Source organism: Vidua chalybeata, chromosome 18, assembly GCF_026979565.1.
Source record: "Vidua chalybeata isolate OUT-0048 chromosome 18, bVidCha1 merged haplotype, whole genome shotgun sequence".
Taxonomy (NCBI): domain Eukaryota; kingdom Metazoa; phylum Chordata; class Aves; order Passeriformes; family Viduidae; genus Vidua; species Vidua chalybeata.
Window position 1 is genome coordinate 4,880,560 of NC_071547.1, and position 24,387 is coordinate 4,904,946.

Here is a 24,387-nt window from a genome sequence, read left to right on the forward strand (position 1 = left end):
TAAATATATTTGGGGTGTCCAATATAGGCTGTGATGAGACCAGCAAACCCTGCCCGAGGCTGCAGTGCCGGGAGCAGAAATGCAGCTGGGGGTGCTGAACTTCGGGCTTCTCTGCACCCCCAAAGTCTGCACCCTCCCTTCTCTTCTTCGAGGCATCGGGGCACTCCTGGGGTGGCTGTCACAGCCCAATAGCAAGGACAGAGATGCCGCTGGCTCTGTGTGAGCACAGCACCACGGGGGTTGTTTCCAGAGGATCAGGTGTGTCCGGCAGGAAGGAAAAGCGAGCGTGAACTCGGCGAGGGCTGCAACAAGTGCGTGGTGAGCTCTCGCGGCAGCACCCCGAGCAACCAGATAACAGCACAGAGCCAGGCTGCCAGCACAGATAACAGGAATGGGGATTGTCTGATGGAGAGCTATCAAAGGCCATGGCAAATGGCTCCTCTTCCTTCTCTCCTCCTTGGCAGAAAGGATGAGGAGAGCCTGGATCAGGAGTATATGAAATTAGTCTCTCTCAGCCCTCTGCCTCTCTGGTATTTTTTGCCGTTATGAATATACAAAGATGCCATTTCAAGCGCAGTTTTGTGGATGTCACAGTGTCACAGACATTTCCTTCTGTACATTTTTAACTTCTCCTTCACTGAGGAATCTGGTAGCAGGATTTAGGGCTGAGGAGCCAGGCTGCGCCGAGTCAGCTGAATGTGCTCCCTTGGCATCCAGAACGGCAGCAGAGATCTTGGAATAGCAAACCATGGAAAAAGGGAAGTGTGTGATCCATCCCTTGGAAGTCAGGTGGTGCTGGATTCAGAAGTTAATGGATAATAAGTGATGGATGAGGCAGAGGAGTGCCAGGGCATTTCTGGAAAGATAACATGGGCATCAAAACGGGCTGGCATGAGTGTGGCCCATCCTGCCAGCGGGCAGGGATGTTCCCTGGGCATTCCAGGTCAGTGCTGAGTGCTGGGGTGCTTTGTTATCCCATTTTGTACAGACAGTTGTTTTTTTAATGAAATAGGCTTTGTCTGATTAAATAACACACAGCTTTTGATGTAGACTACAAGCAGCCTCAGAAATCTGTGTATTTTCCATCCTCTGTCGCTGCGATGAGTGCAGCTGCTTCCAGTGGGCTTTGGAAACAAGAAAAAAAACTGAAACCAGAGTAACCTTCTGTGAGCAATCCGAAAGTTATTTACTTGATGCGATTTTATTTTTCAAATATTTGAAAGTGGTTACTGAGCAGTAAAATAGGCTCCAAGGAAATCCTGTTACAAAACACAGGCTCTATTTTAATTAGCATGATGTGAGCGACACGGCTGGAACCGGGGCTGCCACCGAGTGCATCTTTCAGGAGCTCGGAGATGTCTGTAGGAAACACGGCATGAGCACCAGCTTTTCAATTTTCCAGTCCATCAGGATGGATTTACACTCTTGTCAGGGCTATGAAATTGCTGGATGTGGTGGTGAGAGTTGTGTGTCTTTAACCACTTGACTTGCCAGGCACAGGGTGTTCTGCAAGGTGGGGACGTGCCTGTCCCTCCTCTGGTCCCAGTCACGGGAGGGGCAAGGGGACACTGGCACCCCAACAGCACCCAGCCCTTGTCAGGGCTTCAGCAGGATGAGCTGGGATGAGCCTCACTGGAGCCTGGGGACCAAGGGCAGCACCTGGACAGGCCCCTTCTGGCAGGCAGAATGTGGGGCCAAAGCCAACACTGCCAGCAGAAACCTCGGGGTGCAGCTGGTGGCAGCCCCCGGCAGTGGGGAAGGGGACCTGCCACACCCCAAATCAGGGGAAAAGGGCAGAGAGAGGAGGGTTCGTGGCGTGAGAGAAGGTTTGGCATCAGTCTGGCTCAGGCTGCTGCCCTTCAGCTGCTGCTTGGAGCTGTGTCCCACGGCTTTCTGGAGCCCTTCCCAAAAGGACCTGCTTCACGAGATCAGGTTCCCTGCTGCTGCACAAGTGAGTGGTGCTGGGCTGATGGGATGCAGGGAGCAGATCTGCCTGGTGCAGGTGCCTCAGCTGCTCTCCCTGCAGCCCCGACGCAGTGGCAGGGAACTCAGCCTGCAGGAACCGGGAGGAAGGGAAGGAGAAGGACTCTGCAGCAGGAGCCCTTCCTGCCGAAGTGCTCAGGGAGGGAGTGTCCTTCATTCCAGGGGACAGGCTGCCAGCTCCTGGCTGTCTGTCTCCTTTCACAGCTTGTTAACTGACAAGTTGTTAAGAATGTTCTTGCTCTGTCCCACGGGGCCGGTCCCGCTCTATCCGCATCCTGCTCTATCCACATCCTGCTCTCTCCATGGATAAAAATACCTGCACAATGGAAACGGCAGCCAGAGAGAGGAGTGAGAATCTGCAAGAGGAGCAGCCCTGCAGACACCAAGGTCAGTGAAGGAGGAGGAGGAGGAGGAGGAGGAGGAGGTGCTGCAGGTGCCCGTGGTGCAGCCCAGAGTGAGGCAGCTGTGCCCCTGCAGCCCATGGGGATCCACAGGGAAGCAGAGATCCATGTGCAGTCCGTGCTGGAGCAGGATCCTGGCAGGATTTGTGTGTCCATGCAGAAAGGAGCCCACACTGGAGCACATTTGCTGGCAGGACTCGTGACCCCGTGGAAGGGATCCAGGCTGGAGCATCCCATGCCTGAAGGACTGACCCTGTGGAAAGGACCCACACTGGAGAAGTCCATGGAGGACTGCAGCCTGTGGGAAGGACTCAGGGTGGGAAGTTCATGGAGGAATGTCTCCCGTGGGAGTGATGTAGCAGCTTTGATGGGCACCCAGCATCCATCCAGTGTCAACCCAGCACATGCACAGGGTCAGCTGTGCTGCTGGGAAGACAAAAAGGGGAAACAAATGAACCTCTGCTGCTCAGCTCTGTTATGTCTCGGATTTCATCCGTAAGGATTTCCAGAATCAGAGGAGAACCATGGAGCTGGATTGCTGGAGGAGCCAACAGGAGTCTGGGACTGAAAAACAAAGCTGGAAGCTGGGGAGGCTCATCTTCCATACTGGAGAGGGACGTGCTGTGGGTGTCCAGCAGAGCCCGTGGCATTGGCTCAGAACCAAGTGCAAGTGTTGGTTATCTCTGACTTGGATCTACACCCGTGGTCCCTGAGGTTGGGGGATTCTTGAGCAGCCACGATCTGTGCATGTGACCTGGGACAGCCCCAGGACCCCCCAAAAAACAGGGGACATCAGGGAGGATCTGCCAGGAGCTGCAAAAGTGGAGGCTGTGTCTGGTGGGGAGCGTTCCTGTGGCACTGTGGAGAAGACACCATTCCTGCCCCGGTGTCCTTGTTGGATGCCACTGATGTGAGATAACGAGCCCTTTGAAGCATGCTGCTGGGAGTGAGTGTCACACTGACACTGCCACACTGAGCTCAACATCAGGGATCCAGCCCAGGGTCCTGCTGCTGGGGAGCAAGCAGGGGCACCTGGATCCAGCCCCCTGGGATGGGGACCCTTTGCTGCAGTGCTCTGTCCCATGGTGGCTCAGGGCTGTCCCCAGTCAGGGGGGATGGTGTTCCCAGGGTACTGAGGAGCTGATTTCCCCTCTGTTCCATCTTTTTGCTTGCTGGAGCTCCCACCACTGGTGCAGCTGCAGCTGGCTCGCTCCCAGGGCACAGCCCTGACTCAGACATCTCTCTTTTATTCCTTTTTCCTCGTTTTCCTTTCTCTGGGAAGAGGCCAGAGCAGCAGCTGACCAGCCCTGAGCACTGGCTGAGCCTGGAGCTTTCCTGATGCACAGCGAGGAGCTCTGCCTCGAACAGGGCAAGCACGGATTTGTCCAGATCTTTCTCCCTTTTCCTGGCCCCAGGAGCCCATGGACTGCAGTAAATTTTCAACCCCCAGGGAGCCCAGGAGGCTGGGCAGGGGCCTGGCTCTGTGCCTGCTCCATGGGGGTGAGGACAAGGCATTGGCACCCCAGGACAGATGGCTGCAGCAGGAAGGTGCAAGGAGGCTTCATGGAAGTGCAATCCAAGCTGCTGGCGGTGCAGAGGGATGGGATGAGCAGCCTGGCCACTCAGCCCGGCTCCCAAGGCATCATTCCAAGTGCAAAGCTTTAGTCTAGGAAGGAAATTTGGTGCCAAATGCAAAGGCATCCAAAAACTCGAGCACGACAGAAGGGATAACTGTGGGATGGATCCCAGAGCGGCGTCATCTGCTCGGCGAGGAGGATTCTCACATCTCGGCCCGTCTCTCTGTCTTGCACACTGGGGTGGGATGTGCCAAAGTCAGGAGCTGAGGGGCCAGGAGCAGCCCAGGGAGGGTGGCTCTGCAGGGGGACCACAACAAACGTGGTCCCCAGGGCCTCCAGGGGACACTCAGGGATGTGCTCCAGCCCAAGGGCAAGGGAAGCGCTGCAGGGACCTGGCATTGCCATGTGGGGCTGGGGCACAGCAGGCAGGAGTGACCAGGCTCAGGAACAGCATGGGGGAGTGAGGGAATGTTCTGGAAAGCGGTCATTTCGGGGCAGTTTCAGAGCTAGTCAGAACGGCTGGAAATATTTAAAATTCAAGAGAGAAGCTCCATCTGACGTTTTTGGGTGGATTAATGGAGCATGGCAACATTTTGTGGATGAGATGCTTCATCTCGGGTAGAGTGGTGGCTGGGGGACAATACTGAGGACATCACTGCTGATGTCCCCTCTGCCACCCTGCATCTCTTCCATGATGATGGGGCTGCACAGGAATGGGGCTTGCATCTCCTGATGCTGATTTAAATGCAATTTCAGTAAAAAAACCCAGGCTTTTCCTGACAGTCCTGAACTTCCATTTGCTGGGATACCAAGCTCCTAAATTGACAGACCATTCTGGCATGAGCCCTCAGAGCTCCCAGTGCTCCCAGTACACCAGCACATCTCTGCCCACTGCAGGAGCTCTTGGCAAAGTCCTCTTGGACACATCCAATGCCATCCTTGGAGAGCTCAGACTATTCCCAGCATTGTCAGGCTTAAGCTGTTCTGGTGCAGGGACCAGATTCTAGAGCAAAGCAGCCACCCACAACAAAGCCACCCCAAAATCCGGGGCCCCAAGGCAAGGAAAGGCTCTTTTCCAGGGCGCACAGCCCCCACCAGACAATGTGTCTCCCTTCACTCCTTATCCATCCACATTATCCACGCAGCAGTTTTTAAATTGCTGCTGGACACTGCATTTACATAAATATGTGAGCCAATGAGGTCTAAAACCCTGGTGAGCCCTAAATGGTGAATTAGGTTTTTGGAAAGAGGATTTTATCAATTTACTGCGAGTGCAAATCAACAGAACAGAATTTACAAACCCATCAAAAAGCGAGGTGACAGTTTGGAATTAATCCTCTGCCCCAGGCACAGGATGTACCTCCACAAACATCTCCCAGCATAAATATATTTGAGAAATAGTGGAGGAAAACGTAACTCCTAATGCCTGAGCACGCTGGCGGCGGCGGCAGCGGGAGATGAATGGAGTTAATGTCATCGGGAAGGTGCTGCCGCCTCCTGCTTTATTTTTATCCAAGACTCAGCGCCCAGCCTGCGCTGAGATATTGCAGTTTGTCTTTGTGCCAGAATTTCCCCCGAAGAAATCTCCCCGATAATCGCTCTTCCTCATCTATTCCTTTTTAGAAGAAAAAAAAAAAAAAAAAAGGAATAATTTAATTCCGTTCCTCTGCACGCCTCACTGGCTGGAGGAGCCCCGGAAGGCTGCGTGTCCTGGGAGGGGTGAGCACCTGTGTCCCCCCGGGTTGGATGTGACTGAGGGATGGATTTGGGACAATAACTGGCATTTTTGGGGCCATTTGGGCATAGGGATCAGGGATGTCCTCAGGAACAGGGGGATGCCGCTGGTGCCGCGGTGCTTTCCTGGGGAAGCTGAGCTCTGGCACCTGCTCGGCCACGGCGCTGCTCCTTCCTCAGGCAGCGAACACAAACCCGTGTCCAAAGCCAGCACAGCGCCCTAAAGGCACAGAGATCCCCAATTCCCGCTTCTGCCGGGCTCTCGGCTCCCACAGCGGGATCGGTGCAGTCGCCTGGCGAGGGACTGGGGCTGCTCTGCTGTCCCTTGAGGGGTTCAGAGCTGCCACAGAGATGAAATCAGTGAGGCAATAACCAGTAAAAGCCAAACTTCTCAAGCTTTCTAATCACAACTAGAAAGGCTCCTTTTCAGCTTTTGTTTCCAGCTCGCAGAGGAGCCGGTGGCTGCCAGCAGCGAGATGGCTGGCTTTGTTGTGGGAGATGACTGTGAAGGACACAGGCTGTGTTCCCATTTAGGAATGCATTGAGGCTTTCTTGGAATTCATTAGGAAAGGTAGGAAGGGAAGGGTGCAGCAAAAGAAGAGTTCTTGCCGCTGCAGCCCGCTCCCCAGGGGAAGAGCTTTTCACTTTTCCCACTGCAAACAACATCTGAATTCGAAGGTGGTTCCGTTCCTCCACCAGCTCATCTGCTGCCAGCCGGGAAAGGGAAGGGGAAGGGGCCTGCCCTGCAGCTGTTCCCCAGCATCAGCGGGCTCTGGTCCCAGCAGGACCCCCAGGTCTCCTCCCTCGGACCCATCCCACATATCCTGAGCAGCTCTGCTAGAGCTCAGCGTGGAATCATGGAATAGTTTGGGTTGGAAGGTACATTAAAACTCATTTTTTCCACCCCGTGTCCCCAGGCAGGGGCACCTTCCACTATCCCAGGCTGCTTTGTGCCTGTCCAACCGGGCCTTGGACACTTCCAGGGATCCAGGGACAGCCACAGCTTCTCTGGGCAACCTGAGCCAGGGCACCACCACCCTCCCAGGGAAGCATTTCCTTCCCAGTATCCCATCCATCCCTGCTCTCTGACAGAGGGAAGCCATTCCCTGTGTCCTGTCACTCCGTGCCTTGTCCCCAGTCCCTCTCCAGCTCTCCTGGAGCCCCTTTAGGCACTGGAAGGGGCTCTGAGCTCTCCCTGGAGCCTTCTCTTCTCCAGGTGAGCATCCCCGGCTCTCCCATCCTGGCTCCTTGGCAGAGGGGCTCCAGCCCTGCATCCACAGGGCGATCCTGACCCATTGTCCCCATGAGGACATTGTCCCCCACGGGCACAACCTGAACTGAGTCACACAAACATCATCTCTTTCAGTGGCTCAGGTATCCGCTCAAGCTTCAATGGGGAAGGTTGGATTTTTCCACATTTCCACTCCACATGCACCGAGCTGGCCTCAGGAGCAAAGTCTTTCTTAAATTCTACAGTGTTACCTCTCTGCTCCAAACGAGAAGCCCGAGTGATAAGCAGGGACAGGAGCCTGCCCAGAGTCAGTCACCTCAAACAGGGGGTCAACTCTGAAAATTCCTTCCTCAGTACCCCAGCGCCATCCACAGCTTTCTCTCGTGGAAAATCCCTGTTACAAGTTTACATTGACCTACTGCTGCTCCTGCTGCTCCTAGGAAATCAGCTGTTTATCCTGAGCCAACAGCCCCAGTCTGGGGCCTCCTGCCTCCGTCCAGTTGCTGCTCCAGGCTCTACTGCCCCTCGGGGGTCCTGCCCAGCACAGGATGTGACTGTCCCTTCAGGGTGATATCCAGGGTGGTTTGCCAGAGGCAGGTGGTGGTGGCACAGCGCAGGAACCCTTCAGCCTGATCCCTGAGTGCTCAACATTGTGTGTCAAAAAGGCAGTGCTTAAACCCAGATTTATGTCTCAGATGTGCCTGTTTTAATCACACTACACTGCTATCAAAAGGACATTAAAAATTCCGATTACCCTCCAGGAACATAAACAATGGCAGCAGTGACAAACCCCTCGTCCCAGGAGGGTGACACACGCCTTTGTGTAACTGGCCAATTCATTACCTGCTGGGGAGAAGAGCCAGGTCCTTCCTCACCACATTTCCCCATCACCAGGGTGGGTCAAAAACAACACCAGGAGGAAATCTGCCCAACCAGCAGCGACAGGAGACCAAAGAGCTGCCCACGAGAAAGTACAATGCTCTGCAAAGTCCAGCTCCTCCCCAGAACACCCTCCTGAGGCAGAGCTGGGGGTACAAACCACCCTCCAGGGCTGACATTTAAGGGCTTTCTCTTAACCCAGCTGTGCTTCAGGAACAACCAGCCCATCCCTTCCATGTGTGGGTTTCTGATTTTGATGTTTAGGGAATTTTTGGGGGTAGAGGAAGGTGACATTGCCCAGTGCCTTACAAGGGAGATGCCTTTCCATCAGCATCCTTGGAGCTGTTCCCAAGGTGAAGGCGGCGGCAACAACACCCCATAGGCACAGGGAAGGTGACACATCCCCCACCAGGGCAGGTGACACAGGAGGGACATTCCCTACGGAGCAGGTCCCTTCTGCTGGCCTCCAAATCCTCTTTGCTTGTTTATGATATCCTTTTAGCTTTCTAGTCCTCAGTTTTGGGGAATCCAGGGATTTTGTATGTGCCGCACTGGGCACAGAGAGGGGTCCGGGTGTCCCACAGCCCATCAGAATCATCAGCTGGGCACAGCAGCCCTCGGCAAAGCGTTGTCCCCTCTGTTCCCAGTGTTCCTGCACCCCCCCTACCACAGCCTGTCATTATCCTTTCTGATAGAATCCAGATCAATCAAACAGAATAATAGAGCAGAGGTCAAGGAAGGCTGTTCCTTCCCCAGGGAACAAGGAGCTGCTTTCGTCAGAAGTGCCAGGGAGCCAGCTTAATTGTTCTAAATCTGAGAAATTATGAACGTGCCTGATAATTGTGTGTCCTCCTGTGCTGGAGAGGGAGGAGAGCTTTGCATGAGAGCATGGAGCAGCGGGGCTAAATCAGCTTTGAATCCTGCCCAAAAAAAATGGTTTTCAGGGGTTGATGGTACCACCCATACTGCACTGGGAGGAAAATCTGCCCTGTGCCTGCCCAGCTGGTGCTGTGTGGGAGCACGTGGATGCAGGAGGATGAGGAAGGATGCAGATGGATGAGGAGTGATGCAGGAGGATGAGGAGGGATGCAGGAGGATGTGGAGGTGGCTGGAGCAGCAGACCCAGCAGGGCTGGGCACCAGGACCAGGCTGGACACTGCACCCAGGACCAAAGCTGCTGCTCACCATGCAGAAGGACCCTGCTTCTCTCCTGACATTCTGATGGCTAATGAAAATATATTTGCTATCTGTATTAATTAAAATAAAGTGCAGCAGCTCATCATGAGGCTCCGTGGGAGAAGCTGTACATGGGTTATCATCATCCAGCACAGCATCGTGCAGCGATGGAATTAGTTCTGCCAGGCCATCTTTAAAACACAAATCACTGATGGCTGATAGAGCTGACAATTAATTATATAAAAACCAGTGTCACTGGGAATGAGGTGAGGGCTGAGCAGCACCAGCAGCAGCCCAGGGGTGGGCTCAGGGTGGGCTGGGACACGGAGGGGGGTGAAGCCTGTGCCAGCCCCAAAGTGCTGCTCTGCCTCCTGGCACGACTCTGGTTTCAGTGAGAAAAATTTTAAACAGCTAAAAATTGAATTTCAGCCATATCTTGTCTGAAAAGGAGTTTGTTTCTGAAGGAGTGAGCCAGTGCAGGGGCACATCTGAGGGCTGGACATGGGGATATGCTGGGGGTTGCAGTTCCCATTTGGAGCTGGTGGCAAGATGTGCCAGTGGAGCTCCTCTGCTGCCACCCCCCAAACTGGCCTGACTTAAAAAGGATCCAGCATGCAGGATATTGAAATGCATAAGAAATGCAGGATATTGCTTTTTTAGAAGGGAAAACCAAGGACTTGAGGGGGTGACAGCCTGCACCAGGGCCAGGCTGGATGGGGCTTGGTGTCTGCAAGGCGTCCCTGCCCACAGCACGGGCAGGAACCAGATGGATTTAGGATCCATCCAACCCAAACCATTCTGGATTCTGCAGTTCTCTGCTCACATCTGGCACCACTCCAGGCTGTGGAGGAGCATGTGGGAGCCCAGCGTGCCCCATCTCTCAGCCATCCCGGGCAGTTCCCAGCTGTGCCAGGGCCCGTGGGGCTGGCAACAGGAATGGGAACAGGGAGTGCTGGGCTGTGCCCCAGTTCCTGCCAGCCTCGGTGCACAGCCCTGATCGATGGAGCCCAATAACTGTAATAACCACAGCCATCAGTAACCCTCCCTGGCCCTGCCTCCCCCATTGCCAGCAGCAGGGCCCTTCCCGAGCTGTCAGGAGTCATTAGGCACCGGAGCTGCATCCTTTCAGAGCAGGCAGCAGGGTCTTTTCAAGGGCACCAGGCAGCACCAGTTCCTGCACGGCTCCTACGTGGCCAAAAAAGGGAAAACCACTCCAGAACTGGGAAATCGCTTTGCTGATAAAGCAGCAGAAGGGATTGCAGAAAAAAAGGGATTCTTGCAGCAATTCCACAAAAAGAGGTTGATTTGTCAGAGCTTACCCCAAAATATGACCAAGCAGACCACAAACTAATTAAGTTCCTTAAGGCTGGGATCACAGAAAGTGGATGAGCTGTCACACCAGCAAACCAGGTTGTAGCCTCACCCCTGATCCTTCAGGAGCTAGCCCAGAGGGTGTGACATTCACATTCCCTGGACAGAGAGACATAATTCTGTCTCTCAGGAGAAGCACAGAGAGAAGCAGAGAAAACAAGCTTTATCTCTGCTCCTTGGTTTTCCCCATGTGGAATGTGGTGTGGAGATTGTTTATCTGAAGTGATTGCTGGGTTGGATTCTGGTGAAGGTTGTTTGGGTTCAGTGACCAACTGGGTCCAGCTGTGGCTCGGGCTCTCAGCAGAGTCAGGAGTTTGAGTTAGGTAGGTAAATAAGAAGTATGTAGAATAGCATAGTATATTAATATATATATTATATACTTTAAATAGTATATTAATGTAATATAGTATAGTTTTAATAAAGCTATCCTTCAGCTGTATGACATCATCATTTCTTCCCATCCGGGGTTGCCTTTTTTTACAATACAGAGGGAACATGAAAACACACATTTTGGGGTTGAAAATCTTCTAAAACCCCTAAAAAAGGTAGTAATAGGAAAGGGAATGACTGGCATTGCACAATCAGTAGTGAGCAAATGTGAAATCTGAAGGGAGAAAATGCAAAGACAATCATTGCCTGGAAAGAAGATTCCCCCTGCAAGCTGGGACACACTAATCCCAGTGCCTGTCCTGACCCCACCTGGTCACCAGGAAGGAAAAATGGGCCCAGCTGGGATGTGCAGGGGACTGAGGCACAGCCTGGGGAATCCCCAGATTGCTCCATTCCTTCATCCTGAGCAGCTCCAGCTCCACTGCCTCTGTGTGATCCCAGCAGCTGCATCCTTTGGTGGGAACAGCCCCGAGGAGTCCATGGGGAGAGCAGAAAACCCCGTGAGTGCCCTGTGCCAGATGTCACCTGTGCCACCCTCATTGCTCTGAGGCACCTCTCCACCTTGGCAAGGTGGCCAAGACTTGAGGGGCTTCAAATCCTGCCTTGAGATGCCCCAAGGCAGCTTTTAGGGCACTCAAAAAAACCCCACAAACTCTTCTGTGATATCCCTGGACAAACCCACCGAGGAGAGCAGCCACGTGCTGAGGCCACGGGGGACAAGTGACACCCCCGAGGTGCTGCCAGTCCCTGCTCCTCTCTCGGCAGTCTGGACTGGAGCCATGCTGTGATTCCTGTTCCATCCTGTGAAAGAAATATAAAGAGCTGCCAAACAGATTTAGCAGAGGCAGCTCAGCTCTCCCCCAGCTGCTGCAGGGGGAGCTCAGGCAGGAGCTGAATCCTGCGGCTGCCCCAGCCAGGGAGAGCCGGGCTGTGATGCTGCTCTGCTCACCTGCACCTCAAATGTCACATTGTCACCTCGTGTTTCCAGTGCTGGAGTGGAAACCCAGTCAAACCGAGCTCTGCAGACAGCTGGGACAACAGAGGAGGCTGGGAATAGTCACATATTCCATGGATGTGACTGCCTGGGAATGTTTTGTGGCCAGACACAGGAACAGTCAGCGATTGTAAGCAGACTAAACTTTGTCTCTGCAGATGTTTCAGGGCTGTGTATCCAGAAAGTGCTTCTCAGTGTGCCCAGGAGCAGGGTTTGGCTGAATCCACTCCTGCATCCCTGCCAGGGCTCCTGCATCCTTCCTGGGTCCCCTCCGTCACCCCAGAGGCAGTGCCAGGGCCCAGCACCCCTGCCAAGCCCTTGGCTGGTGCAGCACTGGCATTGAGAGCGCTGGCATGGCAGGGGACACAGCCAGGCAGCACCCCCAGGAGTCCCCAGGAGCTCCCAGGATCTCCCTTGGCATGGCAGCAGGAGCTGCTCTCACAGGGCTGACCTGCTCCCAAAGAGTTAATCCCAGCACTCGCTCCTCCAGATCTGCTCCGCTGCATCTTAACAGTGATGGGAGATTAATTATTTTAGCTGCAGTGAGCTGACTAGAACGGGGTTTTGTAGCTAAATATACTCTCTCTTTAGGAACCCATTTAATTTTATGCCCTGATGTAGACGGCTGGGCTGGATGATTGGCGAAGAAAGAAGGAGCTTCTCTTCCCCCTCTTCAATTTTTAGCCTGAAAAGCTGCCAAAACACTCGATTTCCTCTCCCCAGGTGGGCCCTGAGGAGTGAACATTCCAGCTGGGGAGCCCAGGAGAGGCACAGGAGGGATCTTCTTCTGCTAATTCATTCCTCTGGCTGCCCCATCCCTGGAAGTGTCCCAGGCCAGGTTGCATGGGGCTTGGAGTAACCTGGGACAGTGGAAGGTGTCCCTGCCCATGGCAGGTGGGACTGGATGATCTTTAAAGTTCTTTCCCAATGAATTAAAAAAAAAAATTAATTCCCCCTTGAACCCAGCCTGCTAATTCCTTTCAGCTGGGTCTGTCTGCCTGCCACAAGGCACAAATGTGTCTTTTTTACACTTGATATCATAAAACCCTGTGATAAACTCAGATTATCAACTGCATCAAAGTTCCTCTCTTTCTAATGGCTTTGCTCCCCTGCTCCCGGGTCCCTACCAGTCAGGAATATCAGGATAATTCCTTCCCCCATGAGGTGGGGATCCAGCCAGCACGGGACAGGTTGTATCACTTCCACGCTGCAAATCTCCTGAATCCTCCATAATTGCACGAGCCTCTTCAATTCCTCTTCCTCCTTAGCTGCTGCTGCTCCTCCCACATTCCTTCGGGAAGGAGCTGGGCAACTCCCAGCGAGAGCTGGGCTCATCCCTGGGGATTTGGGCCATGCTGGGGGTGATGCTGCAGTGAAGGGTGCCAGGGTTGGGGACACACAATCTGTGGAGCCAGGGCACCATGGGCAGGTCCCCCAAAGCCACAGGTGCCCGTGCAGAGCTGGCGTGGCCAGAACAGACGCCTGGGAGTCAAAGTCTCATTGATTCCAGCTCCATGAAGCAGCAGTGGGGAGGAAAATCCATTTTCCTCCTAGCTCAGAGAAGTGTGTAATTTCCCGGCATCTGTCAGGGCTGCGTGGATTGTTAGAGCAGTTACAGCTCCTCGGGAGCAGCGGGAGAGGGGGGAGAGGTTTGTGAGTTTAATTCTCGTATTCCTTGTGGTGTCCTTGCTCCCGAGCCCAGCGAGCCAGGCACAGGCAGCGTGGATTCTCCAGTCAGGCACAAACGGGATGGATTTGCCACTACAGCAGGTTTCCAGGAGGGTTTGGCTGTTGGAATATTGCCCCCAGCTGCAGCAGTCCCCATGTGGAGCCCAAACCCCCAGCTCCCACCTGGACCAGGAACCTTCTCACCCAGGGCCAGTTCAGGGGGATTTCCCCCTCTCATCCCAGGGCTGGGACCAAGTGTGGGTGTGGGTGTCTGGTGTCCCCGGGACCATGTCCCAACTCTGTGTCCCTGGCCAGCACAGCAGGTCCCTGATCCGCTCGGCTCCCTCAGGAGCTGGTGAAAAACCTCCCTTCCATCCCTGGAAGTGCCCAGGGCCAGGCTGGATGGGGCTTAGAGCGACTCAGTTTAGTGGTTGGTGTCCCTGCCATGGCACAGGGGGTGGATGAGGTGATGTTTGAGGTCCCTTCCAGCTCAAACCATTCCAGGATTTGGTGATTCCATGATTCTCTCCTCTCTGCCCTTCCCAGCAGAGATAGGTTTGCTGCTGGGAGCGGGAGCTGGATGGGCAGCAGGAGCAGAGCCTGGTCCTTCCCGGCCACGGCTCCTCGGGCTGGGCACCACTTCCAGCATCCTCACCCAGTAATGAGGGGTTTCCATGGCAACCTTATTTGAGCATCTCGAGTGACACAGATGTAAATTTTAAAATGAAATATTCAGACCACAGTCCTATGAGCATAAATAAACCCCTGCACATGGGCAATTTAACAGCATTTTAAAGTGGATGCGAAACTCCCCAGGGCCAGCGGAGTCTCTGTGGCATTGGGAAATTCATGGGAATGGAAAGAAAAGTGTCCTGACCTCTTTGTGCCCCAGGAATCCCAGCTGCATCCCAGCCCGAGTTCAGAGCGGCGTCAAATCAACAAGGTGTTGGTCACACCTGCCCTGCAGAGGATGTGGCACAAAGGGACAGCCCAGAAGGGACAGCCAGGTGTCCCCTGGAGTGGGAGGAAAGCAGCTCCAAACTTTCTTGGCCTCTGCTGCATTGTCTTCCTGAGCAAAACCTGGGCATCTTTTTTCTTCTGGATTATCTCCCATTAATTACTCCATGCAACAGTCCAGGGTTTCCCACTGGGGTCTGGAGGCTCCCAGCATTTCCAGGCTGTCACCCTCACTGGGACAGGCACCTCTCCTTCATCCTTGTGCCAGAGAGGAGAGCAGCTGTCTGTTTTCTCCAACAGCAACGGGAATGTTCGGCTGCAATCCATGCACACCCTCCCGTCCCCGTCTCACCTTCGCCAGGAGAGCGGCTCCGAAACTCGCGGTGCCGCGGGCAGCCCCTGCTCCGGCTGCGCTTCCCGGAGCTCCCACGGGGATGACTCACCCAGATCGGATTGCCACGGTTTTATTTGCTTAGAGGGGGAGCTGACGGGATGCTCTTGAGGAAAACGTTTTTGGTGGTTTTTTTTTTGGTTTTTTTTTTTTTTTTCTTTCCTGTTGGAAAAACTTGATCTACTGAAGCTGTAACTGTAGGAAAAGCTGGGATTCGCATCTCCTGCTTGGAGGCAGAGGCTGCATCCGCCTGCGGGGACATTTGGGAAATGAAAGATTGTTTCAATTAAGGCTTTTCTGCTCTTCAAGATTCAAGGCCAAAAGCTTTTAAAATCTGAAACCAAACAAATCACAGCCAAGTGTTTTCATGGACACAGCCTGCTTTTTCTCAGATGCCCCTTCCCACCCAAACCCTCTGTTTTCCTCCCTGAGGATGTTGCACAAGCTGGAGGTCGGCATGGGAAGAGGTGGGAGGGCAGAGGGTGCCCAGGGTGCCCCTTCTCGCCCCCCAGCCCCCCGGTGATGAAGGATTGCACCAGGACCTGGCCTCGACCTCCCTGTGTTATCCAAGATCTGGATGAACTCATCCCCAGCAGGAGTGATCCCGTTCCTCCACAGAGGTGCACAGCAGCTCCTGCCAACCCTCCTGTATCGACTATGCGGGAAGGGGGAACTCCAGGGGCTCAGCCTGTGGGCAGAGGGTGCTGTGCAGTGCAGGATAAATCCCAGCTGCCCACGAGGGCTTGGATATGATGCCAGCAGCATCTCTGGGCAGGATCAGCCCAGCCCAGCACCCCTGAATGCGCCTGAGCCCGTCACACAGGCAGAGCTGAACACCACCACTAATAGTGCCTGGATCAGCTTTATTCATTTCTGCTACAATCAGATCCTAAGCCCTTCTGGACAGTGATTCCTGAGCTGGAGCAATCCTGCTGCCCTCCCTGGAGCGAGTGCTCACGGCAATACCATCGGCATTAGGAACGGGAGCTGTGATAGGGCTACTCCCGCCTTGGCTCTTTCAGGAGCACAGCAGCAAAACGAGGCCTTTGTGATTATTCCAGCATCCTTTTATCAGGCATTTGCAGCTCTCTAATTCCTCTAAACCCCTCTGGCTGAGGTATCTTGGCAATCAGGTTCTGGTGCCACGGCACCTCTGGAGCAGCAGCTGCCTGCTGGCCACGGCTGCCCACGGGACGCGGGCCAGGCTGGGGGCCCCGGGCACCCTCTCGCATGGGGATGAAGCTTTGGGGCTGGGGAGGAGGATTTTGGGGACCCCCTCGCACGGGGACGAAGCTTTGGGGCCGGGGAGGAGGATTCTGGGGACCCTCTCACATGGGGACGAAGCTTTGGGGCTGGGGAGGAGGATTTTGGTGCCTCTGAGCTGTTGCTGCTCGGGTGGGCGGGTGCTTGGTGCCCTGCCAACACCCAGTGCCGTGTCTGGGCGAGAGGAGATGCTCTGGGAGCTGCTTCCCTGCCACCCCTCCTGTTCTGCTGCCTCTCCAGAGGCTGGTGCCACCACCCCAGCCCTGGGATGGGGCTGTGCCCCGCTGCCAGCTCCCACACACAGCCCAGGCTCGGCACCGGCGCTTCCGCCTTGGCTAAGTATAACATGTGGGGGCTGAGGCTGGTTGGAGACATCCTCCCTGGAGTGCAGCTTCCTGCAGTGTTTGCACACACCCAGGCACGGCCCAGAATAGTCCTGGAGACGAGCTGTCCTTCTGTGTTAAGGTCACTTTGTGCTCCAAACTGTCCTGGCCCTGCCTGGCCCAGCCTGCAGGAGCAGCTGCTGTGCAGAGCACAGAGCCCCCCGTGCCACACTCGGGGGTAGCCAGGGCTGCAGGGCCACCAAGGAGGTTTCCATGGATTTGGAGAAGGCTTTCCAGTGCCAAACTGCCCTCAGAGAGGTCCTGATCGAGGCACAAGATAAATCCCTTGTGCATCTCAATAGTGTTTATTTCCTCCAGGTTAGATCGAGGTCAAACGTGACCATGGCTATTCCAGCAGCTCCAGATTGATCACCTGCGCAGAGCAGGATGGGTTTTGGCAGCTGGGGAGGGTCCTGTGTGACCATGATCACGCCATGGGCCTTGGGGGTGGTGGAATGGCTGTTGGAATTCAGATCAGTGTGGAAAGGATCCCACTAAATCCCACCCTGGCCCTGCAAACGTGGAAACCCACTGCAATCCTTCCTTAAGGATGGGGATACTCAGTTCTGCTTCCCAAATGGGCTCCAGGCAGGAATGGGTGGGCAGGGGGCTGAGTGGGCAGGGGGCTGTGGGGGCTGTAGGAACTGTAGGGCCTGTGGGGCCTGTGGGGCCTGTGGGGTCTGTGGGTGCTGTGGGGTCTGTAGGGGCTGTAGGGCCTGTGGGTGCTGTGGGGGCTGTGGGGCCTGTGGGTGCTGTAGGGGCTGTGGGGCCTGTGGGGCCTGTGGGGCCTGTGGGTACTGTAGGGGTTGTGGGGGCGGTAGGAACTGTGGTTGCTGTGGGTGCTGTGGGTGCTGTGGGGGCTGTGGGGTCTGTGGGTGCTGTGGTGGCTGTGGGTGCTGTGGGTGCTGTGGGGGCTGTGGGGGCTGTGGGGTCTGTAGGGGCCTGTGGGGCCTGTGGGGTCTGTGGGTGCTGTGGGGCCTGTGGGTGCTGTAGGGGCTGTGGCTGCTCTGGGTGCTGTGGGGTCTGTGGGTGCTGTGGGGTCTGTGGGTGCTGTGGGGTCTGTGGGGGCTGTGGGGGCTCTGGGTGCTGTGGGGGCTGTGGGGTCCGTGGGTGCTGTGGGGCAGCACCGAGGCCCATGGGGAGGGAGCAGGGCCTGGCAGCCCAGGGAGGTGCTGGAGCACAGCTTTGGGGGTGGCGATCAATCAGGAGCTGAGATCGACAATCAGTTCTCTTTCTGATAATGTGGAATAAGCCCTTATTGATCCCGGATGCCCCGTGCCTGCCCCTCCCCTGCTCCGGCCCGGCTGTGTTCCGCCCTCTCCGCCGCCCTGGAATGCATTTGCCCTTTACAAAGTGCAGCGTGTTTAGTGTCTCATTAAGGAGTCGCTTTACAGAGTGTTTTATTTCATGCTTTGTTAAGGACAGAATCGAGTAAATGCATCCTGGCAAAGGATCTAATAAGGAATTAGACAGCTTTCCAAAAGCATAAAATATGGTTTAAAGGCACAATCCATTAGGAATTAGGGTTCACATGACAAATAACCCCGGGATCCAGAGTTGGTGTTTTTGAGAACGTGTCGGCTTTAAGGACTCAGGATTCTTGACTGTCCTGCTGTGATCCAGTGTCCCAGAATGTCCCAGAATATCCCAGAATGTGCCACTGTGTCCTACCAGCCAGCGAGCCCCCCCCGCTCCCAGGGCAGTGCTTCCTCCCCTCTGTCTGAGAGCCCCATCTTCTCCCATCATGGACAAAACCTTTTGCTGCAGAGCCCTAAAACTGTCACCTGGGCCATGGGAGAGCAACCACCGACTGCTCCTCCCGGGCTTGGGGTGGGACAGGAAGAGAAGAACCTTGGAGAGCCCTGCAAAACTTCTCAGGGAAGGAGATCTACCACTGGCATGGCCTTGGGGACATTCCCCCCCATCAGCCCATGGCAGGATGCCCATGGAGGCTGAGATCAGCCCAGGGTGGGATGGAGAGGGAAGCAGAGGCACCGAGAAACAAGCAGAGGGTGTGGAAGCTCCTGGTCTGCTCCTCCAGAAGTCTGGGGATACTGAGGCACCCAGCCTTCCTGCGGGGAGATTATTCAGAGCTGACACAAGCTGATGGTTGCAGATGATGTGTGTGAAATGTCTCCTAATGCGCTCAGGGAATCGGTGATGGATTTGCTGAACCACTTGCTAATTAAGGAATTAATGCTTTAACTTGTGGCAAAGGCCTGGGGCCGGGACAGGTTCGCTGGTGGCTGCAGCAGGGTGGTGGCACAGGGTGAAGTGGCTTGGGGCAGGCACAGCTCTGTCCCAGGGGCAAAGGACCAGCCCAGGCACCAGCAGAGTGTCCAAGGACTCTCCTGGACCCAGGAGCAGTGTAGGGACTGCCAGAGTTTTGGCAGCTCCATCCTTCAGGCTAATTAGCGCCAGCTTTTGCCTTTCCCTGTTGTGTTCCTTATCTTTGGTTCTTGCCAGAAACTGCTTCTATTTTCCAGAAGATGGAGCAAAATCGGTTTTCAGCGTTGCTCAGTCCCTCTGCACAGGCTGCTTGTGCCCTCCCTCGGGTCCCCTGGGCAGTGTCACCCAGTGTCCCTGTGTTTCAGGATTCACATACAAAAGCTCCATTTCCCCCCCCCTTTCCATTCCAATCCTACCTCAATTAGCAGAATTTGAAACAGAAAACATCAAGTTAAATGCAACCCAAGAGTTGTGCTTTTGTTTAAAGCACCTGCACTACCAACGTGAGCCGAGGTTTACCTGGAGTCTGCTTGGGAAGGAAACCCTGACTGCTGCTCCATCCCGTGGAGAGCTGGTGCTGTGGTGGCCACACGTCCTGGCTGCCACCACGGGCACGTCACAGCAGCTCGAGCTGCTCTAGGGCTCAGTCAGTGCCTGGGCAGCCCCAGGCCAGCAGTGGGGCTGGGGGATTGCAGACCCCCTGTGCCCACAGAGGGACAGAGACCCTGCATTCCACAGGCTCCAGGGGACATGAAGGGGCTGGAATTATGGTCTTTAAGTGCCGTGCATTAAGTGCTTTCCCTGGCAACTGTTGTTTCCATGGAAAGCGTTGACTCTCGGGCGCTCGGAGCTCTTGGCAGCATCTCACAGAGCTCACGGGGAATTCCAGCCCATGGATCAAAGCCCGGTCACCCCACGGTGGGGGATAAATCTGTATTTATGCAATTACCCCCTGGCCAGAGCGGTGCAGGGTGGCTTTGGTCACTGGCTCTTTCCTGCCCATCCCTGTTCTCAACAAATGTTGGGTTGGGTTTGCCCAACACGGTGGTGCCTGAGGGGGCTGTGCCGAGGCGGGTGTGTTGTGCTGTGGGGGCCGGTCGTTCCTTCTTTGGGAAGTGGTGGGTGTTCCCACAGCTTCCCAGGGGGCTGATTTCACACCAGCAGCACACAAAATGTCTAATTTCATGCCCAGATTTGCCCAAGTCCCACTTTTCCCTGTTTCTTGCAGACAGCGGATCGGGGGCAGTGCTGGTGCCGGCCAGCCCGGACCCTCTGGCTGCAGATGAATCCCTGGAGAAGACGGGCGGTGCAGCTGCAGAGATTGGGCACGGCACGGGTTTGACTGGTGGAGCTGAGGATTTTGGGCATGCTGTAGGTTCAGACCTTGGAGCTGGGGAGCTGGGGCAGGGCACTGCCCTCAACCTCCTGCCGGCCCCAGAGGAGACCACGCCACTCCTGCCTACGGCCACCGCTGCCCCCAGACCTGATGCCAAACAAACTTCCCCTGTCAAGAAAAAGCCACCGACTCTAAAGCAAGTAAACACGGGAAGGAAGCACCCAAGGCTGAAGCCCACCCTGGCAGGTCCCCCCGGGACTGCCTCCCCAGCCAGCCCAAGGAGCTCCAGGCTCCCCACGGCCACCCCAGGGCTGCGGGTGCCAGCATTGGACACGGAGCAGAGCCCCCCAGAGCTGCCCTGGGTGGAGCAGGCCACCACCAGCCGCCCCACGCTGCAGATCTCCCCTTCCACCCTGCCCCCAGCCCTGCCCCAGCCCTTCCCTGACAGCACGGGGGATGCTGGAGAGGCTCCGACCTCAGCTCCCACTGGCGCTGCCGTTATCCCAATAAACGGTGCGGAGAGGGACGCGCACAGCTCTGCGCCGGAGGAGAGCCAGGAAACCACCACGTCCACCATCGTTACCACCACCATCACCACCACGGAGCCCACCCCAGGTGAGCTGAGCTGAGCACGGGCACGGGGCTGTGGCACTGCTGGGGAGCACAGCACACCTGTGTTTAGGCAGCCCCCCAAAATCAGGATACCACCCGGGTTTGGGGGCTGCCTAAAATCTGCTCTTCATGCACTTTATGACTGGAGGGATGAAACACTTGTCCTGGCTGGGAGAGCTGGGAGAAGGCTCCAGGAAGAGCTTAGAGCTCCTTCCAGTTCCTAAAGAGTCTTCAAGAGAGCTGGAGAGGGAATTTAGACAAGGGCCTGGAGTGTCAGGAAAGGGGGAATGGCTTCCCACTGCCAGAGAGCAGGGTTAGATGGGATATTGGGAAGAAATTCTTCCCTGTAAGGGTGGAGAGGCTCTGGCAGAGGTTGCCCAGAGAAGCTCTGGCTGCCCCTGGGTCCCTGGAAGTGTCCAAGGCCAGGTTGGATGGACCTTAGAGCAACCTGGGGTAGTGGAAGGTGTCCCTGCCCATGGCAGGGGTTGGGCTTTAGTGTCCCTTCCAACCCAAACCACTCTGGGATTCTGTAATTCCGTGGGATCATTGGTGGGGCAGGGACTGCAGTGCTGGGTTTTGGGGTGTGGGAGTGAAGTGCCCTCGGTGTGACCCCACTGTGTGTCCCCTCAGTGCTCTGCAGCATGAGCTTCCACGACCCCGAGGGCTACATCGACTCCACGGATTACCCCCCGCTGCCCCTGCACGGGTACCTGCAGTGCACCTACAACGTCACCGTCTACACCGGCTACGGCGTCGAGCTCCAGGTGAGCCGTGCCTTGGGGTGTCCCCACAGCCAGACCCACTGGTCACTGTAGCACATGATGCCAAGCCTTGGGCACCTCTGCCCTGGGCACCTTCACTTGAAAAAATAGCCCTTTCCAGGGAAAAAAATAGATTTTTTTTTTTTTTCTGAGGCTTTGTAATAAATGAACTCAGTGAGGGAGCTGGAACATCCTGAATGTCAGCGATGATCAAACTCTTTAAATGTCACGCAATTAATTTAACCAAGAGGCGCTGGCAGCAGGTTGTTAAAAAGGCATTTGGTGGGATGGGGCCACCAGCTCCTTGCCCTCTTCACCCCGCATTTGCTGGGAGGGGTTTGGGTGGCTCTGAGGGTGCAGGAAGCCCAGGAGGGCAGCCCAGGTTCCTTCTCTGGCTGGTGCAGGTGCCCAGCAAACGCCCATCCATCAGAGCAGGGGTGCACCATTGCACCATCAGCTGCCCCCAAAATGAGCATCCCTCAGCCTGGTGAGGCTGCAAGCAGGGCAGAGACCTCTGCACATTCCAAGCCCTCTCCAGGTGAAAGCAGCCCAGGGTCTCCATGCTGCCTGCAATCCTTTCTTCCTGACACCATTTGTTTCTCCATGTCACCATTTGCATCCAATTTAAATGCCTTCGCTTTGAATTTGTGTAATTAAAAGTGTGCATTAAAAGGAGCTGGAGTTCCAGCGGGGTTGTCCCTGCTGTCCCCCTGGTGGGCACAGGCAGGGGCTGGTCACCAGGCCACCGTGGCTGCCAGCCCTGGTGGGGAGGTTGCCCTGGGAGCAACAGTAGTGCAGATTGAGCACTGGAGAGTCTGAGCAGCTCAGCCACTTCTCCATGGCAGTGGAAAAGGAACTGGACACAAAACTGTCTCCTCAGATCCACAGGGTGCTAAAGGCAGGCTGCTCTGCTGGAAATTCGCCTCTGTCCATAATCCATCAGGTGACACCACTCCTGACCTCACTCTGTTGTGAGCTGAGGTTTTAATGGAGCATAAAATTGGCCTCTCCACCCCCACAAGCTTTGCATTTTGCTTTGCTGATGCTTTGGAGCGTTTCAGACAAATTAAATCACAACAGCAGGTCGGTGCTGGTGGAGCATGGCCTCATCTGCAGCTGGCAGTGCCCTGTGCTGCAGCACCGTGGCCTCGGGGCTCCGAGGTGAATTCCAAAGGGAAGGCACTGGATTACCCGGGATGTGGGGTATGGGGTCCCAAAGAGGGGTTTGGATTTGATTCCCAGCTCCTGCAGCGGGGAGGTGCTGCCTCTTACCCTGGGGATCTCATTAAAGGCATCTGCAGGAGCAAAGAGAAGCCCCTGGGACAGGACCTGCAGGGCAGTCACTCTCCCTGCAGGGGCTGTGCGACAGCCTGGTGGTGCCCAAAACTGCTCCTGCAGGCACTGTGAGCCATGCAGGAGGACACAGGGACACTTCAGTTCCTTTGGAGCCAGACCCTCACTCACTGCCGGGAAATCTGCCTTTGGGGAGGAGTGAGCACAAAGCCTGGATGTCAGGCATGGTCCCGGGAAAGGCTGGGAGCTGCCCTGGGCTGTGTGAGAGCTCAGGGTCCCTGCTCAGCTCACTGCCCCTCCCTGCCCTCTTCTCAGCATTTCAGGGAGAGCTGTGTCCCTGCCTGTGCCACGGCAGCCCTGGGAGCTGGGAGCAGCCAGCTCTCCGAATGCTTCGTGAAATTATATTTATTTTTAAAATTCTTGAATCTTCTTGGCAGGAAATCGAATTTCCCTAAAGAGGTTTTTTCCAGTGGGTGAGCGAGGCTGGAAGGCTGACTCGAGGATCCCTCCTGCCTTCCCAAGGCTCTGGAGGAGCTGCTGTGGGTGCAGGCTGTGATTGAAGTCAGAGCCCGTGCTCCCAGCCCCTGGCAGGAGCTCGCACATATGGTCCCTCTCGCAGGGCTGACGGTCCCTGGCACGGGGCCACGGCAGCGTCTGCACTTGCTGGTTACTCCAGGCTCCTCTGGGAATGCCAGTCTGATGCTGGCACAGGGAATGGCACTTGTTGTGACACCCCGCTCCCCTGGCTTCACCGAGGAGAGGATGACGGTGGAACTGAGTGTGTGTGTGTCCCATGACACCCAGTACTGCTCCCCAGCTTCCTCCCTTCTGCAGAGCTCTGCCTGCTCCAGCTGCTCCCCCAAATCTCCTTCCCAATTTCTCAGAGTGATTTGGCTCTGTGTCATGTGCGTGGTGCTACCAGCACTGGAGGGAGCCAGCTGGGGAACAGGTTTGGCTTCAAGCGATTACAGAACAAAATCTGTTAGAGACACCTTGGAAAAATCTTTGCAGGGATCCAGACCCAGCTGGAGAAGCAAAGCTCTGTCCCAATGGGAGCTGGGGAAAATTGTTGGTGTCTATGGAGCCCACTTGAATCCCTGGACTCCAAATAATTCACCCAAATAACACTTAATTCATCCCATTTATTAATAATCAGATCTGTGCCATCCCACCAGCCACACTGTGTGCTGGCCGTGCTGGGGGGCACTTTCTGGGACAATATCTGGAAAAGAAGAAATGACCCAGAGCAGGCTGGGGGTCAGAGCTGCATGTGGCCCATGCTCCAGAGAATGCTTTTTCCTGCCAGGACCCAGCTGGAAAAATAAGGCAAAATCAGCTGCTCTTGGATTGAAACATGGGCTGGGGTGAACCCAGGCATGCTCTGAACCAGCCTAGGGCTGTTAATCCAGCTTTGCAGTGAGGAATGAACTTTTCCAGGGATCTTCCTTCAGGAGCAGGCTCAGGATGCTGAGGGCTGGGGGTGGCTCCGTGCAGTGTCCTTGGAGTAGGGCACATCCCAGCCCTGTGTGCCAGGGGGAGGTGGGCACGGCGGTGACAACAGCCACAAATCCCTGCAGTCACAACATCGTCGGGAGCGCTCCCAATCACGGCTGGGCTGGTGCTAAATATAGAGCCCCAGGCCTCGCACACTCAGGGAAACAAATGGTCTGATGAGCATCTTTCTGCTGAAATATGAGCCCATTTATTAAGCTAAATGGACGTGAAATGTAAATGTGAGGTTACTGCTCAGCTATTTCC

At 55.4% G+C, this 24,387-nt stretch overlaps 1 protein-coding gene across 2 annotated transcripts in view; it reads left to right on the forward strand.

Annotated features, from left to right (window-relative positions):
- The window catches only part of SEZ6L (seizure related 6 homolog like), a 35,759-nt gene that overhangs the window by 2,377 nt on the left and 8,995 nt on the right, over positions 1-24,387 (forward strand). For both annotated transcript variants that reach the window (XM_053959603.1, XM_053959604.1), the window contains exons 2-3: positions 19,856-20,578; positions 21,206-21,339. In XM_053959603.1, coding sequence (XP_053815578.1) covers positions 19,856-20,578; positions 21,206-21,339 — 857 coding nt within the window. The remainder of the gene's footprint in view (positions 1-19,855; positions 20,579-21,205; positions 21,340-24,387) is intronic.